Below are 17,582 nucleotides of genomic sequence, written 5' to 3'. Positions count from 1 at the left end.
ACCTTAGAACAGGCATGGAGTTTTGAGAAACCTCCTTCACCCTCTCCTAAGGATCTGCAAAAAAACGGGGATATACGATCTCCCTAGGTACCACAATCTACTCTATACGCAGTTTTAAGTTTCGCGAATTTTGCGTACCAATCTTCGCCCAACGACGAACATCTCTTTGGGAATCAGGGATTTTGTTTTCTTGTTCTTCCGCTGCGCATGTGATGTCGCCCCCTAGATTTTCCAACAGTGGTATCAGAGCCAGGTTGTTCGTGTGAATGATTGGTTTTGAACTACGTGTGTTGTGTTTAGGAAAAACTTTTGACGTCAAAATCGTTGACGCAAAAGTGAGAAAGGGCAGCAACAGTTGCTGCCCTTGATCTGCATGCGTGCAGCACAGGGGCTGCGTTTGCAGCAGCCGACCGGCGGCCTGCTTGCAGTAGGCTTGCGTCCGGCGGGGCTGGTAGCCCGCGGGCAGAGGCGTCTGCGGCCGCTTCTCTCGTGGGGTGAGGCGCCGCTGCTCTCGCGGGCGAAACCCCTCCACAGGGGCGGCCGCCCGGCGGGACAGCACCGCCTGCGGGCATTGCCCCGCGAGCAGAACAGCCCGCGGAGGCGGCGGCGCCCGCAGGGGCGCCAACCTGCAGGGGCAGCACCGCCTGCGGGCGTTGCCCCGCCGACAGAACGGCCCGCGGGGGCGCCCACCTGCAGCGGCAGCGCCGCCTGCAGGCGTGGGCAGCGCCCTCGCCCCGCCGCACAGGCCGTCGCCAGCAGGGTCGCGAGGCGAGTAGTGGATTAGGGTTTTTGGGCAAAAGACAGTTTTGCCCCTCGGAATTTGAGAAATTTCAGTTTCTATCTTTTGTCCAAATTATGAAAATACCCCTATGAATTCAGAAATTCTTTATATGTTCCTGATATCATAAAATACTAATTAATTAAAAGGTTTAGTTGATTATTATTTTTATTATTATCTAGTAGTCGTACATGATGATGATTATTTATACATGTGATGTATGATGTGTGGACGGATGATCATGGACCGTGTGATGTGTGTACTTGTGATAATTATTATTGAGGTCTGCGAGCCTCCGTTATATTTCTCGTTTATTATCTCATATTGTCTTTGAGCGTCACAGGGGTCTGATGGGGATCAGACACATAGGTGATTTGTTTTAGGTCAAGTGGGAGATTGCTAGTCATAGGTGCCCAATAAGCCAATCACGTGAGTGATGACACGTGTGACTTGATACAGAATCTTTTTGCTTATTATATTTTGACATATATCACTTTATAACTATTGCATATATGCATATATATATGTTGTAATGTCCTTGGATTTGTGCAATGGGAATCGGATCGTGATGAGATCACGATAATGAGATCGATTCACCTTTAAACACAGATCCTAAATAATTCCGGTCATAGGTTACTCGAGAGGGACATCGTGATAACAGGACAAACTGGTGTGCTGTATACCCGTCCATATGATGGATGCAGCTGGTCTTATAGCTGCTCGTGTAGAGACACTAGGGATACAGTACAGGTGCTCATTGGAGAATGAGTTCACTGATTGATCCACTTACGGAATGCTGGATGGTTAATGATGCCTTATTGTCAGACAGCGATTCCGTAGTCCTAGTGGTGTATCTGGTCCTTAGACTTAAAACACCAAGGATGTCCTGTATTAGTGCTCCACTCTTTGATACCAGACTTATAGGTTTAGTTGTCCCAGATCTAGTACAGCTAGTCATTGGGAGTGGTAGTCGACCTTACGAGGGCTATTGAGTGTCGATAGAGGATCATCCACTCTTAGCGTCATGAGAGGAATATCTCATGTGTTCTTGCTCAGAAAAATCCCTGGCCAGGGTCATTCGGGTTGAGAGAGAAAGAGTTCTCCGAGAGAATCCGATTAGAGCGAGACTCGAGTAGAAACCGTATGGGTCTGACAGCACCATGCTCGATATTCGGTCTATGGGATATTAGATATATGAGGGACTATATGTATATGGTAACTGAGGACAAACAGGTCCAATGGATTGGATTCCTCTGTATCGTTTGGGGACTACGGCTAGTGGCCTAGTACGTCCGTAGTCGATGAGTCGAGTGAATTATTACAGAGATAATAATTCACTGAGTTAGAAGGAGTTCTGACAGGTATGACTCACGGCCAGCTCGATATTGGGCCTACAAGGTCACACACATATGGTAGGTATTGCGATGAGTAAAGGTTCGGATATGAGATATCCGACGGAGCCCTTGTCTTATTGGATATCCAATAAGCCCCTGAATTATTGGATCCCATGGAGAGATCAAATAAGAGCCCTTGAGAGATTATTGAATAGAGATCCACTAATCTAAAAGGCTTGGATTATTGGATGCAGATCCAATACCCACTAAGGGAGGATCCATTAGGGTTTGATAGGGGACCTCTATAAATAGAAGGGATTCAGAGCCTCATAGGCTAAAGCATTTGCTTGTCTCTCATATTCTCCTTCCCCTCTCCACCTTAGAACAGGCATGGAGTTTTGAGAAATCTCCTTCACCCTCTCCTAAGGATCTACAAGGAAACGGGGATATACGATCTCCCTAGGTACCACAATCTACTATATACGCAGTTTTAAGTTTCTCGAATTTTGCATACCAATCTTCGCACAACGACGAACATCTCTTTGGAAATCAGGGATTTTGATTTCTTGTTCTTCCGCTGCGTATGTGATGTCGTCCTCTAGATTTCCCAACAGTAGTATCAAAGCCAGGTTGTTCGTGTGAATGATTGGTTTTGAACTGCTTGTGTTGTGTTTAGGAAAAACTTTTGACGTCAAAATCGTTGACGCAAAAGTGAGAAAGGGCAGCAACAGTTGCTGCCCTTGATATGCGTGCGTGCAGCGCAGCCGCAGGCAGGCAGCACAGGGGCTGCGTTTGTAGCAGGCTTGCGTCCGGCGGGGCTGGCAGCCCGCGGGCAGAGGCGCCTGCGGCCGCTTCTCTCGTGGGGTGAGGCGCCGCTGCTCCCGCGGGCGAAATCCCCCCACAGGGGACAGCACCGCCTGCGGGCGTTGCCCCGCGGGCAGAACCGCCTACGGCCGCTTCTCTCGCGGGGTGAGGCGCCGCTGCTCCCGCGGGCGAAACCCCCCCACAGGGGACAGCACCGCCTGCGGGCGTTGCCCCGCGGGCAGAACCGCCCGCGGAGGCGGCGGGGCGCCAACCTGCAGGGGCAGCACCGCCTGCGGGCGTTGCCTCGCCGGCAGAACGGCCCGCGGGGGCGCCCACCTGCAGCGGCAACGCCCTCGCCCCGCCGCACAGGCCGCCGCCAGCACGCCTCACGTCGTTTCTCAACGCAAGCTCCCACTAGGCTAACTCTCCAAAATGACTCTCTATGCCCATGCTTCATGCTAACTCTCTATGCTTCATGCTTCATGCTAACTCTCCGCAAAGGGTCAGCCAATTTGCAACGTCAATTAGGTCCCAAAGGACCTGTAAAAGAGGAAGTTGATTAGATAAAAAACGAGCGACGGACAAGTCCCAACGTCTCGCTAAAAGAGAACCTTTACAAGCAATTCAGCGAGCACCTTGAGTGCATGAGAGAAAAGAGAGGAAGAAGGAAAATAAAGGCTTTAAAAGGCTAAACGAACAGTTACAAGTCTACAAATAACTGCTCACCGTGTGCTAGGCACGAAGGCAAGTTCCCATCAAGTTAATGTGCGAACTTGTGAAGATTGTTCAATGCCCAACACTATACCGAAGCCCCATCCCTTATGGTGCCGCCCGGGTAGTGAGATGGCTGATGTTTCATGTGTAGCAACGGTCTATAGAAAACAGGCTGTGGTACGTAAAAATAGAGTCATTTTGGGATTGTTTTGCCTAGCACGACAAGCAGTCGTATTGTAGCACTATAACCTGTTTGAACTTACATTTTTACAAGCAAAAGTATACAAAACTAAGGTAAAACATGTTGCCAAGTATCTGTACGTATTTATAAAAGCGACAAACGGTTCGTTGAATGAAGTTATTATTGGTGTGCGATGACCGTTCTTGATATTCTCCCCCACTTAAACTATCGACGCCCTTGTCGATTCTTGTTAGTAGTTTTTTATGGCTGCTTCTTCATGTTGTAAGGCATCTTCGGGCTCTCAACTAGCTTCGGTTTGGGGAAGCTTTTGTCATTTCACCAAGTACTCGGTCTGCTCAAATCCATTAGGTAGCTTTATCTTACAATCTGCTAAAATAGTTTCAACTCGTTTCTTGTAGGAGGCTCTAGTGGGGGATAGCTGAGTTGGAATACTTCGGGAAGCATCTTGCGGATCTGAGTGATATACTTTCAAGTTGTTGCATAAAAAACATTGTGAATTTTGAGCTACGTCAGCAGTTGCAACTTGTAGGAGACGTTACCTACCTTATTGATAATTGGGAAGGGCCCTTCGTACTTTCACACTAATCCTTTGTGTACTTTGTTTTTTAAGAATTGAAGTGATGTTGATTGGAGCATTATATATGTATATGTATATACATACATATATATATATATATTTATGTATGTATATACATACATATATATATATATATATGTATATATATATATATATGTATATACATATACAAATATATATATATATGTACATATATATATATATATATGTACATATATATATATGTACATATATATATATACATATATATATATATATATATATATATATATATATATATGTATATGTATATACATATATATATAAGCAAAAAGAATATGTATCATATCACATGTGTCATTACTCACGTGATTGGCTTGCAGGACACTTATGACTAGCAATCTCCTAGTTAACCTAAAGCCAATCACTTATGTGTTTGATCCCCATCAGACCCTTGTGACGCTCAAAGACAATATGAGACAATAACTTTGTTAGTAGATATACGATGTTATCTTTGGATGTAACTCTTTCCACTATTATATCTCCTCGGGCCACGATCTCTCTAATATGTTGGAACCTCCTCAGAACACTTCTAATGAGACTCGAGTTCCATCATTTGAGCAATCGTCCCGTTGTTGTAGCAATATAAGGAAATTAACTCATCGCTGCTCGGCACGACTCCCAAAGTCTGTGATGAACTTCTTCATTCAAACTCCCTCTTTGTTTCCTCTGCTATAGTAATATACTCTGCCTTTGTGGTCGAGTCAGCATTAGATTTTGCTTGGAACTTTTCCAGCATACTCTCCTCCATTCAGGGTGTACATATACCCCAAATTCGACTTGCTATCATCGATATTGGACTGAAAACTTGAGTTTGTATAGCCTTCAGCCCTAAGGCTACTACCTCCATATATTAGTAAAGATCCTTAGTCCTTTGTAAGTTTTGAAGGATACACTTTACTGCTTTCCAATGCTCCGAGCTTGGATCTGCCTAATACCTGCTCGTGACACTCAGAGCATACGTTATATTAAGCATGATACATAGCATGACATACATGATAAACCCTATCGCTAAGGCATAGGGTATCTTATCCATGTTCGCCCTTTCTTCAGGAGTCTTGAGAACATACTCGTAGAAAGCGGTATCTCATGTCTCATCAGTATGAGACCTCTTTTGAAATTTTTATACCAAACCTTTTGGCAATATTGTCTATGTACCTGGATTGGGACAAGCTAAGAATCCTCTTGGATCTATCTCTATATATCTGAATCCCCAAGATATAAGATACATCCCCTAAGTCCTTCATGGATAAGTGTTTAGATAACCAAGTTTTTACTATGGATGACATTTCTACATCATTCCTAATGATCAGGATGTCATCCACATATAATGTCAAGAAAATGATAGCGCTCTCACTTACCTTCATGTATACACAAGGCTCATTTTTGTTTTTAACGAAGTCATAAGATCTGATTGCCTCATCAAATCTTTTGTTCCAACTTCGATAAACTTACTTTACTCCATAAATAGACCTAAGTAATCTATACACCTTATTTGGACAATCATTGGACATAAATCCCTTAGGCTGTATCATATACACCTCATCTCTAAGGTTGACATTGAGGAACGTGATTTTCACGTCCATCTGTCAGATCTCATAATTATAGTGTGTTGCAATAGCCAATAGAATTCAGATGGATTTTAGCATAGCTACGAGTGAAAAGGTTTTGTCATAGTCAACACCTTGCCTTTAACGATACCCTTTAGCCACTAGCATTGCTATATAGGCCTGTACCTTTCCATCTATTTCGATCTTTTTCTTGAAGATCCACTTGTAACCAATGGGTACAATACCCTTGGGTGCTTTAACTAGATTCCAAACCTTGTTAGAGTGTATGGAATCCATCTCAGAATTCATGACTTTTTACCATTTTCTAGAGTCTATACTCATAATAGCCTCCTCGTAGTTTTGAGGATCAATATCCTTAATATCCTTTCCTCCAGTATGTCTCACATATCTCTCAGGAGGATGTGATACTCTGTCGGACCTACGTAAAGTCGAAACTTGTATGCTAAGTACTCGAACAGACTCGGGCTGCGAAGTGGTACTTGAGCTAGGTTCTCCAACCTCACTCAATTCTATCACGCTTTCACTATCTCCGTCAAGAATGTGTTCCTTCTCAAGGAACACTATTATCTTGGCTACAAAGATATTTTGGTCCTTGGGATGATAGAAATAATACCCACAAGTTTCCTCCCACAAACCTGTACCGCTCCGTCCTCGATTCCAACTTATCGGGGTTGTGTCTCTTAACATGAGCAGGACAACCCCAAATCTTAACAACCTTAAGATCGGACTTCTTCCCTTTCCATATCTCATATGGCGTAGACACTACCGACTTAATTGAAACTCTGTTCAGAAGGTAAGATGTGGTCTTTATGGCGTATCCCCAGAATAAGATGGGTAGGTCGGCAAAGCTCATCATGAGCCGCACCATGTCTAACAGTGTATGCTTTTTCCAGTTGGTTCTTCACTTCATTTTTATACTCTGAATTTCTAAAATGTTTCAGACTTGTAATTCATGTCTATACCTTGAGAAATCATTAGTAAAAATAATAAAGTAGGAGTAACCACCTATGACATAAGTTGACATAGGTCCACATATATCACTATGTATGAGTTCGAATAACTTAGTGGCTCTCTCTCCTATTCTCGTCATTTAATATTATTGAACAATCATTGTTCTCAAAATTTTATCTAATATTATTGAATGAGTTGAGTATAATGATTATATTCCTCGGTGGAAATAGATTGCAAAGAAACATTTAACGTTGAAAAGAAAAGCTAATAGCAACATTTGTGCAATTGGTGGATGTTTACTGAAGAAAACAGAGGAATATTCCAAATCGATCTCGGATTCCTGTGAGGCAAAGAGAATGTAATATGGAATGTTGATATTGCATTCTCATCTTGTAGTTTCGAAATATTACAATATAAACTACTAACTAAATGGAAACATGAAGCTACCCTGTGGACAACAAACACTGCCTTTAGCTTTTCCACATGTAAAAGCCACCAAAATATTGTTTAAGTATTTTTTTTTTTTCTGTCATTTGTTTCTTGACAGTACAATATATGGAATCACATTTTCTTAATATTTTCTTGATTTTTTAAGTTACCCCAATCATGACAATCCAGTCGTTAGTTTCACTTGATACACGTTCTCAACTGCATGCTAAACAGAATTACTATCATTATATTCATGACCGACCATTTAGTTCACTGCTGCTGAAACATTACCTTGTCGCGGAACTTCAACGACCAGAAAACTGTGATGCGGAGACAGTAGCATTGGAGGTAGAAGACGAGCCAGTGGAGGCCGATGCATCTCCGTGAACCCGACTTGTGGCGTCTATGAAGGTAGGCCTTGTTGGCCGGAGCATGTCCTGATCACCTTCGCTAAGCAGCAAAACCACAACCTCGGACATGGTTGGCCTCGCAGACACAGTGGATTGCGTGCAGAGAAGAGCTATTTTGATAATTCGTTTCATTTCTTCTGGGGTATATTCAAGAGGATCTAAGCTTTTGTCCACCAAATTGATCGAATCGCCGCTTTCATATAATTTCCAAGCCTGTTTTAGGAAAGAAACCAATGAAGGATCAGAACAAAAGGCTGATCCTCGAAAAGTACTCATAACATACATTTAGCAGGCAAAGAATTCAGATTAAATGCATATGATCTCTTCTGATGATCCAAAGACGGAAGTAAATGAGATTTTGTAAGCGTATCTGCTGTATGTATTTGTATTATCTTAACAGTTACCAGTAATGCTGTTGGGATGCCTTGTATTAACCCTAAAGGTCGTGTCATTACTTGTCATATTTAAGTTGACTACAAGCAAAGTTACATGGTATAATAGGAACGAAAGATCATCCATGGATTTTATTTTAAAAAGAAAAATAATAGAGAGAGCTCAGTGATTACCCATTCAAGAAGGTATTGAGTAATAGGTTCCAGTTTTGCATCATTGCTCTTCCGGCCACTGATTATTTCAAGGACAACAACACCGAAGCTATAGGTATCAACCTTTTCAGATAGCTGGCCATGAATTGCATACTCAGGTGCTGTGTATCCCCTGCATGATACAGTTTGAGAAATTGAAATCAGGAACTGTTAGAGATCCGCTTGGATTAATGCAGAATGCTTATTGAAGAACATAGTATGTCCCAATTGCCGAAAGATACAATATGGGTTCAGATGAATGAAAGTGAAAAATAATGAAATACATAATGATATCGAGACTTACAAAGTGCCAGCAAATTTAGTGCTGAGATGACTCTTGTCCTCTGGTAAAAGTCGTGCAAGGCCAAAATCTGCAATTCTTGGCTGGAAATCATCATCAAGCAGAATGTTACTAGATTTTATGTCACGATGTATGATACAAACATGAAACTCCTGATGCAGGTAAGCAAGACCACGAGCCATGCCGACAATTATGTTAAATCTCTGTTTCCAGTTGAGGAATCCCTGTCTATCACCTGTAAGATAGGTTCACGTTATACTTGATGAGCATGGAAGCAAAATAGATATTAGTTCCTTCATTTGATAATTTGGCATATTAAAACCTATTTAATCCAGGAGCTGCCATGCCAATACATGGAACATGCAGTTCTTATCACAGTACACATATGTAAAAGCAATTGGTTGGCATAAGTAATATGTCACCTGATTCTTGCTGACGAAAACACATATCAACATATCTTAGAAAGGCCAGAACAAACACAATTACGTACAATTAAAATAATTATCTAATAGAAGCATCATGACATACAATGCATGTCAAACTGATAGTCATGAAATTTTGCAAAATGCGTTAATGTAAAAAATTATCGATGCATAGTATAGAATTCCAGTACAACAGTATTACTCCGATATACATGACAAGCACAAGGCCAAGACAAGATACTGTCTTTTGTCTCACTCTCAGTCTGCATTAAAGTCTGAATCTGTGTATTTTCTGTTCTATGGAGTCTTCAGACATGTCTATGCTGCAATGCCATATATTTCTGGTCAAATTGTAGCAATTTCTTGCGCTCAAGTTGATGAGATTATGATTATGCCAATTTAGTCTGCGGTCCTTAATCCAGTATAGGTTTGGAATAGGTTAGATTTGAGAGAATTAGAAACTAGATTAGGGCAATTAAATTTCAAGGGAAATGTACAAGATCTTGTAATTTTCTGCATCTGCCTTGGCATTATACAAATTAATAAAATTTATAAACTTCCAGTCATTACGAATTATTTTACATCTTTGTTTATATTCCTCAAGGAACACATCCGGGATTTATTAATGGTTAGCCAATCCTACTAGATCTGGTCATGTTTTCTATGCTTGGAGAGGCGTACTCTAAGTCAAATTGAGATTTTATTTGGCTGGATCATTTACCTATTTCTTTTACCAAAAAAAGTCATAGTCAAAATATGTAACCAGTTAATACGCGAATGTACTTAAAGGAGCTATGCAGTTGATTACTGAAGGAGCGATGTATGAATTTACCAAAATGTAGTTCTAGTCAGATTGAGAAAGAGAGGTTGAGCTATAATGAGAATGCATCAACAGGATATATCTAACAATTAAGCATGCAAATTGAAAGCAAGATATAAAGTGATAGAGGGTTAAGTTTAGGGAAAAAATTACCAAATATGAACTTATTAAGACTGCTATTTGCCATGTACTCATAGACAAGAAGCAAATCTTGGCCTTTGCTAGAACATCCAAGCAAGCGAACTAAATTTCTGTGATGAACATTGCTAATAAGCTTCACCTCACTCTTAAAATCTGCCTTTGCCCTGCTGGTTTGTGCAATCGCCAATCGCTTGACGGCAACAGTTTTACCATTTTTCAGTGTACCCTGTGAAAAATTTTCTTTTCAGCACACCTGACTTTATTTCGTCAAATTATACAACATAAATCTGTAACATCTAGGTTCTTGCTATTTTAATACAAGGAAATCTTAAAATTTTTCTCAAAATTTCAGGTCTAAGAAAAGCAGTACAGTTTCCAAAAGCAACATTTTAAACATTTAGTAATCTCACCTTGTATACATCTCCAAACCCTCCTTCTCCTAGTTTATTTTTTTCACTGAAATTATTTGTAGCAGCTTTTAGATCCTTGTAATGGAAATTTAGTGGACCCCGTAATTCTGTTGCCCCTAATAAATCTCCTGCACAAAGATGCTCTCATGAGAATGTACTTAGAAAGGCAAAGTACCAGAATATGGCATAAGTTCAAAATGTTTAGCAGGAAGTGATAGAATATTGTTAAATGTGATTGATCAAAATTCTTTAAAGTGCTTTGCAGACTATATCTAATAAGTTTCATGCTGTTCCTTACAGGTCTCCTTAAATTTGATTATAGCTGCACGATATAAAATCTGCATGTGGATTCTTATAAGCACTTTGAACATCTTTATGTCTACCTCGTTTTATATTGGCATAAAATGTAAATTTTTAGAATTAGATTAGTTGTAACTTAGAATCGTGCCATATCATTGAATAATTGAAAAAAAGATAAGCTCAGTCCTTAGAATCATGCCATATCCAACATCAATGAGTCCCTCAATCATGCCATATCCAACAACTATGACACCTACCAACTTTAAGACAACTCTGTAAGTAGGACTATCCGTGATCAGTTGGGTTCGTAGGACTATCTATGATTACTATGTAACAAGCCTTGCAAATTTATCAGGCTGTCTCAATCGTATAGATATTCTTTCCCTCAAACCTATCATTCTATCATAACAATCATGATATATCAGTAAAAGGGGAAAAAAAAAAAAAGATAAAAATGCCATATACACAATAAGCCTCAAATGGTCCATATAATTTATCATGGCTTTCTCAATCAAATAGTTCTTTCTATATTCTTTTCATTTGCTCTAGTCTTACCAGAACAATAGTATCTAGAATGACTATACAAGAACTAAACGAAGAAAATGACATATATATATAATAAAAATAAATTAAAAAATTACTATTAGAAAGGATTCTAGTAAACTGACTGGATGAGGAAAATCAACTTATTATCGTGGAGAAAACTTTTATAATATTTGAAGATATTATTTTTTGATGATTTTATAAGTTTAAAAAGGATATTTATTTATACTAGTTCTAAGTCTTGAAAATTAACTAACTACTAATGTGGGATAATTGAAAGAAACATAAAATATAAAAATTAATACTATGAGATAAATAAAGTGATAAGTGACAACTTTAGGCTCTTTGAAAATAGTCTTCTATTGCTTGTTCCACGTTAATTCCCTCCACTTAAGAAAAACTTATCTTCGAGTTGATGTCTGAATATAATTGATTCTCACTCGGAAAGTAATCATATAAGTATGCAACCTTGAAGGTCTGTGAGATCCCTCAATCATCTAAAAAATCAATCACATAAGTATATAGACATTCTTTCTTCTAATATGGGTTGCATTCACATTAATGGCCTTCTAAGTAGCACATGGCATACATCCATGTCAACTACCTCACATATAACTTCTTCCTTGTAGTTTTTCTCAATTGAGAGAGGAACTCTACGGATCTTAATTATAATGACAATTGGGCCTTCATTAATCTAGCCTAGCTTATATGGTGTTAGATGAGCTTTTGTCGACAATTTTAAGTGTATCACTAGTGATTTGGATACAATGTTGTCATAGCTTCTATTGTATATGATCAATTCACAAACTTTGTTATTAACATTGTCTCTAGTACAGAAGATTTTCTTACACTAAAATGGATCTTTTTGTCTTTGGATAAGTTATAATCTTTTTACATCGCATGCAACGTGTTCCCCTTCTTCCTTTGTTATTTCGACATTGTCAATATAATCAATTGTAACACCTTGAGCATCTCCTTATTTAAAGTCATTTTCTTGAATTACAAGGTTGATAATCTTATGAGTACGAAACTTATTGGAACAATAACTAAGCTCCCCATATTTGAAACACTTCTCAACTAGAGGTTGAGCATATAGATTATTTATGGTAGTTGAGATATGATTAGCTTATCTTGTTGCTCCTCTGATAATTATGCCTTGATTTATATGTTATATTGACTCAATCACAATTTACTTCTCTTTGTTAAGAAAAAATCATCTTTTCGGAGTAGAGATTTGCTGGGTAGTAATTGGAGGTCGAGTCAACAACATTTCAACCTTTAATACATATTTTGAGCTTCATCAACAATCCATATTTGAGTTAAAGGTATTCTATCTTTAATTATAAATTTTAGTTTGTTGACGTACCCCTTGTTGTCTACTAATTTCATAAGAATCCATTAGCTTACTTAGTTATAGATCGAGTGCCTATTAGGATCCCTTAATTTTAGGAGTCCTTAATTTTAGGATTTTTATATTATTTTTTAATTTTCCTATTTAGTTTTTTTCTAGTTTTGGTAAGAGTTTTTAAGTCTTAGGAGTCCTTTGATATAGCAAATTAATAATTACTATTTTTGGTTTTATTATAAATCCTATTCCTAGTTGGCTAAGGATTAATAACTCTCTATATATGTAATACCCTTAGCTAATTTTCGGAGGCAATCAAATACAACTCAAAGCCTTTAGCTAACTTAGAGGTTGATCCCCTCGAAGCAATAGAATCCCTATCTATTTTTTTAAATAAAGCCTTGGGTTTGATCATCTGGTATCATGGTAGTATTCCCAAAGTTCTTATGATGTTTCCTTGATGTTCCCTTAATCTCTTCTCCGACATTGCCACAGACCCCGACGTCTATACTGTCAATGGCGGCTTCACCTTCAATGCCAAGTAAGCAGTGCTTATGCCCTTGACCCAAAATCCAAAATAAAACTTAGGAATTGTATATCTACAATCATACACAATGACTATTAACAATTCTATGAAAACTCAATTTGAAACTTTGGAAGCAAAAAATTGAGAGCAGCAAGAAACTCTCAATGATTTCATAAAGAGTTTGTTTAAGATTTTTAGCAAAAATCAACAAGTTGGAAGCTCGGCTTCTACCAACAAACAACTAGACTGATATGAAGTCACAAGAAGAGGTTACCAAGAGTATGATAATGGCTACCCTCAAATGAAAGTAGAATTTCCTACTAGATGGGGAAAGTATGATAATTTCGTCATAAAACTTTAGAAGATTCTAAATTAAAAATAGCTTCAATCCAACTAGATGAGGATGCAATATGAAACCTATCATAAAGTTCTCTGATAGGAGTAGTTTAAAAAAGGGCTTCTTATTTGTTTTAGACTATCCAAATATGAGAATATTGATGGATAGCTTGTTAAGATTTGTTAGACTTTTACAACGCTAGAGTATCAAAATCGATTTGATTTACTATTAAATAGGGTTAAAAAGATTGATCTCAAAGGCAATTGGTAGGAACATTCACTAAAGATCTTAATTTAGATATTCATCGTGTAGTTAAGGCTTGCTAACCTCACAGTTGTAATTTCCTTTACACGATTGCGTGAAGAAAAAATTAACATGGAAAATCTTGAACCAGAAGTGTTAATAAACAGGTGGCTAGTAAGACAACTACTCCAACCTTTCCTAATCAAAATCCTAATACTAGAAGACTAATTCAAGAGGAACTCAAAGAACGATCAACAAAAGGTTTATGTTAATATTGTAGGGAGAATTGATGTGAGCAAAGTAAACTTTTTGATGATTGAGCCAATTGAGGAGAAACCAAAGATTGAGGTTGTAGACTCTGATCATGACAGTATTGATAACGATGAGATTATTAAACCTGTCACACATACTATTTATGCATTAGCTGATTATTTTAATCCTCAAACTATGAAAGTTGAAAGGCTTTTGAAATGTTAGTATGTTATCATTTTAATTGATACTAGTAGCATCAACAATTTTATGGATAGTAAGGTTGCTACATGATTGACTTATCGCATTGAACATTATGATAAATTCAAGATAAAAGTTGCTGATAGGTGAATTTTAACTTATGATAATAAGTGTTCCAAAGTAAAACTTATTATGTAGGGCCATGAATTATCGATGGATTTTTTCTTACTCCCATTGGAGGGCTATGAGATTGTACTTGGAATTGAGTGATTATTAACTTTAGGCAATATCTCTTAGAATTTTTCTAAATTAATTATGAAGTTTTTTATCAATGGAAAGTAATTCATCATAAAGGGAAAGCATGGTAGTAAGGTCACAATTATTATTAGCCATAGAATAGAGATGGTTCTTCAAAAGACATAGCATGGATTTTTGATACAATTACAGAGCATTGAAGAGAAAGTTGCAGTACCTAAACAAGATAAAATTGTTCAATCATTGCTCAAAAAATTTATAGATATATTTGTAAAACCACATGGACTTCTACTTCTTAGATCACATGATCACCAAATTCTTTTACTACTTGGGAGTGTACCAACTAATGTTCGGCCCTATCGATATCCATATTTTCAAAAGATAAAGATAGACAAAATCATTAATGATATGCTTGAAGAAGGGGTCATAAGGGCTAGTGTTAGTCCATGCTTCTCTCTAGTCTTATTAGTAAGAAAGAAAGATGGTTCTTAGCAGAAATGTGTAGTTTATTGAGTACTCAATAATATTACAATGAAAGTCAAATATCTTATTTCAATGGTCGATGAGTTGACGAATTGGGAGGTGCACAAGTTTTCACTAAATTAGATTTTCAAATTCGTGTGCATGAAAATGATATTTAGAAAATCACTTTTAGAATATGCATGATGGTCACTATGAATTTTTAGTAATGCCTTTTGAGTTAACCAATGCATCGTCTACTTTCTAGAGTTTAATGAATAATATCTTTCGAGTTCATCTTCGTAAGTTTGTTCTTATTTCTTTTGATGATATTATGATATATAGTCCATCTTTATAAAGTCATTTATCACATTTGCGAGTTGTCTTTACCCTTCTTCGTGAGCATTATTTTTTTTGTCAAGAAATCAAAATGTAGCTTTACGCAAGATGTAGAGCATCTTGGTCATGCTTCTTAAGAGGGTGTTGCAATTGATCCTTCCAAAATCCATGCAATGAAAGATTAGTCAATTATAAAATTAATTAAGGCTCTAAAAGGATTCTCGTGACTCATTAGTTATTGTCAGAAGTTTGTGAAGAACTATGACAAAATCAATGCTCTTTTGATATCACTTTTGAAGAAAGATATATTTAAATGAACAAAAGAAACTACTCAAGCTTTTATTTCTCTAAAATATGCAATGACTACTATGTCCGTTCCCGCTTTACTAGATTTTAACAAATTATTCGTGACTAAATCTGATGCTTCTAGAGTGAGTATTGGAGCTGTACTAATGCTAGAAGGCCGTCTAACTACTTATACTAGTAAAACATTTTTTTCATCTCATTTGAGTTTATCTATTTATGAAAAAGGAGATGTTAGCTATTGTTCATACGGTCATTAAGTGGAGACCTTACTTAATTGATCAACGATTTTAAATATACACCGATCACTAAATATTTTCTTAAACATAACATTGACCAAATGAATTGATCATAAATGAAATAAATAATTGCAAGCTGAAAAGCATTTTGATCATGCCAATCATTAAATAAATTCAACAACCATTCAAGAAATAGTACTTCAAACATTAATAATAGTACTAAGCTAAGACAATTTAGAAACCTATCATTGTATAGTGACGACTCGCTTTGGCCTCATCATATAAAAAAAGCGCTATACCTAAATCTCAGAAAACAAAACTCTTAGGAACAAAGTTCCCATGTCTGACAGATTAATAGATCAGATTCACAAACCTGTTCGAACCCCTTGGCGTTTTCTGGATCTTTTGACCCACAGGAGTGCTATGATCGCTAGAAGCAACAAACCACAGATTCCTCCAACAACTCCTCCAATTATGGCTCCCTTCTTGTTTGAGTTCCCTGGTCCACCATCACAGCCACGTCAAGATAAGCTCCCTCAGGTCACCAAGTAAATACAAAAACTACCGGAATCCACTCCGGACGTTTCCCGTGTGGTTCCTAAAGAACTAGATGCCTTTCCCATGATGCACCGTTTCGCATAAGCTATCTCAGTTTCAGTTTCACTGCGGACTCGCTCACCTGAACTCAAGAACTGGGAGAGATCCACGGTTTGGTTGGCCGGGAAGAAGGACTTGCTGGAGTACCTCATGAAGCACCCGGCGTCCACCGCCCGCCCGTCGGTGTCCGGCGGGCAACCCCCGATGTTGCCGTCCGCCACCGTGAGGCACTGGGCGCAGCCCTCCTCGTTCACCGTCTCCACGCACTGCGCCACCGCGAAGACCCCACCCCTCTCCGCCGCCGCGAAGAACCCCGAGATCCTCGGCGTGGCGATGGTCAGGTCCCTCACCAGCGCCTTCGCGGCCTCGGAGAACCCCGCGTCGGACGCAGCGCTGCCGTTGCAGACGCCACCGTTACCGATGACCGTAGTCTGGTCGAAGAAGATAGAGCCCTCGTAGCGGAGGATGCACCCGTCGTAGATGACGCGGGCACCCTTTGCGTTGCCGCATCTTCGGATATCGACCTCGGCGACGGAAAGGCAGGCGAGGCAGTCGGCGGAGGAGAGGTAAGCGCGGCACTGGAATAGCGCGTAGACGGGTTCGGCAGTGCGGGGCCGCTGCGCGGTGGCGAAGCGGGCGGCGGTCTTGGAGGAGAGGGAGGAGCGCAGGTCTGCGAGGGTTTCGTTGAAGGTGGTGACGAAGATGGAGGTATCGCTTGCGTTATACTGACTGCAGCCGGAGTTAAGGAGGGTGGTCTGCGGGTCGGCGGTCACCCAACTCTCCCATAGCAGAACTACTACAACTACGAAACAATAGAAGCCGTGCATGATACTAGTGAGGACACCGTTGGTGGATGATGACGAGCCTCATATATAAAACCGTGGGACATTGTTGGTGGATGACAAGAGCCTACTAGATAACATCGTTGTGGAAAATCGTGGCGTTCGGTGGAAAATTGTGGCGGCCTCCCTCTCCACTCGCCGGAGCGACCAAGTCAAATAACGATGTGGAAAAATCTTTTCAACATGATTTAAGATTGATGCGACAGCTTGTCATCACGTTGACTCAAGCCAAATTGAATGGCAATATATGCTTTCATTCTTTAAAATCTTAAACGATTTAAACTAATGAAACACGAATTTGTTATATTAAATTATAT

The 17,582-nt window shown here is 39.1% G+C and overlaps 1 protein-coding gene across 1 annotated transcript; it reads right to left on the bottom strand.

Moving 5' to 3' along the window:
• Positions 1 to 7,329: 7,329 nt before the first annotated feature.
• LOC103974652 (cold-responsive protein kinase 1-like) lies at positions 7,330 to 17,266 on the bottom strand. The gene is made up of 7 exons (XM_065108501.1): positions 16,506 to 17,266; positions 16,200 to 16,325; positions 10,488 to 10,615; positions 10,090 to 10,303; positions 8,698 to 8,929; positions 8,376 to 8,526; positions 7,330 to 8,022 (listed from the first exon to the last, which is right to left on the bottom strand). Exons 1-7 carry the CDS (start codon positions 17,248 to 17,250, stop codon positions 7,705 to 7,707), a joined length of 1,914 nt encoding a protein of 637 aa, XP_064964573.1. The 5' UTR covers positions 17,251 to 17,266; the 3' UTR covers positions 7,330 to 7,704.
• Between the last annotated feature and the right edge of the window lie 316 nt (positions 17,267 to 17,582).

Source organism: Musa acuminata, chromosome BXJ2-5 (assembly GCF_036884655.1).
Source record: "Musa acuminata AAA Group cultivar baxijiao chromosome BXJ2-5, Cavendish_Baxijiao_AAA, whole genome shotgun sequence".
NCBI classification, from domain to species: Eukaryota; Viridiplantae; Streptophyta; class Magnoliopsida; order Zingiberales; family Musaceae; genus Musa; species Musa acuminata.
This window is presented reverse-complemented; position numbering and strand designations above follow the sequence as displayed.

Coding starts and splice junctions, on each gene's coding strand:
- LOC103974652 (XM_065108501.1), bottom strand. CDS start 17,250: ATGCACGGCTTCTATTGTTTCGTAGTTGTAGTAGTTCTGCTATGGGAG. Junction 16,326..16,505: donor CTCCCAGTTCTTGAGTTCAG/GTGAGCGAGTCC, acceptor ATGGTGGACCAG/GGAACTCAAACAAGAAGGGA. Junction 8,527..8,697: donor ACTAAATTTGCTGGCACTTT/GTAAGTCTCGAT, acceptor TGTATCATGCAG/GGGATACACAGCACCTGAGT.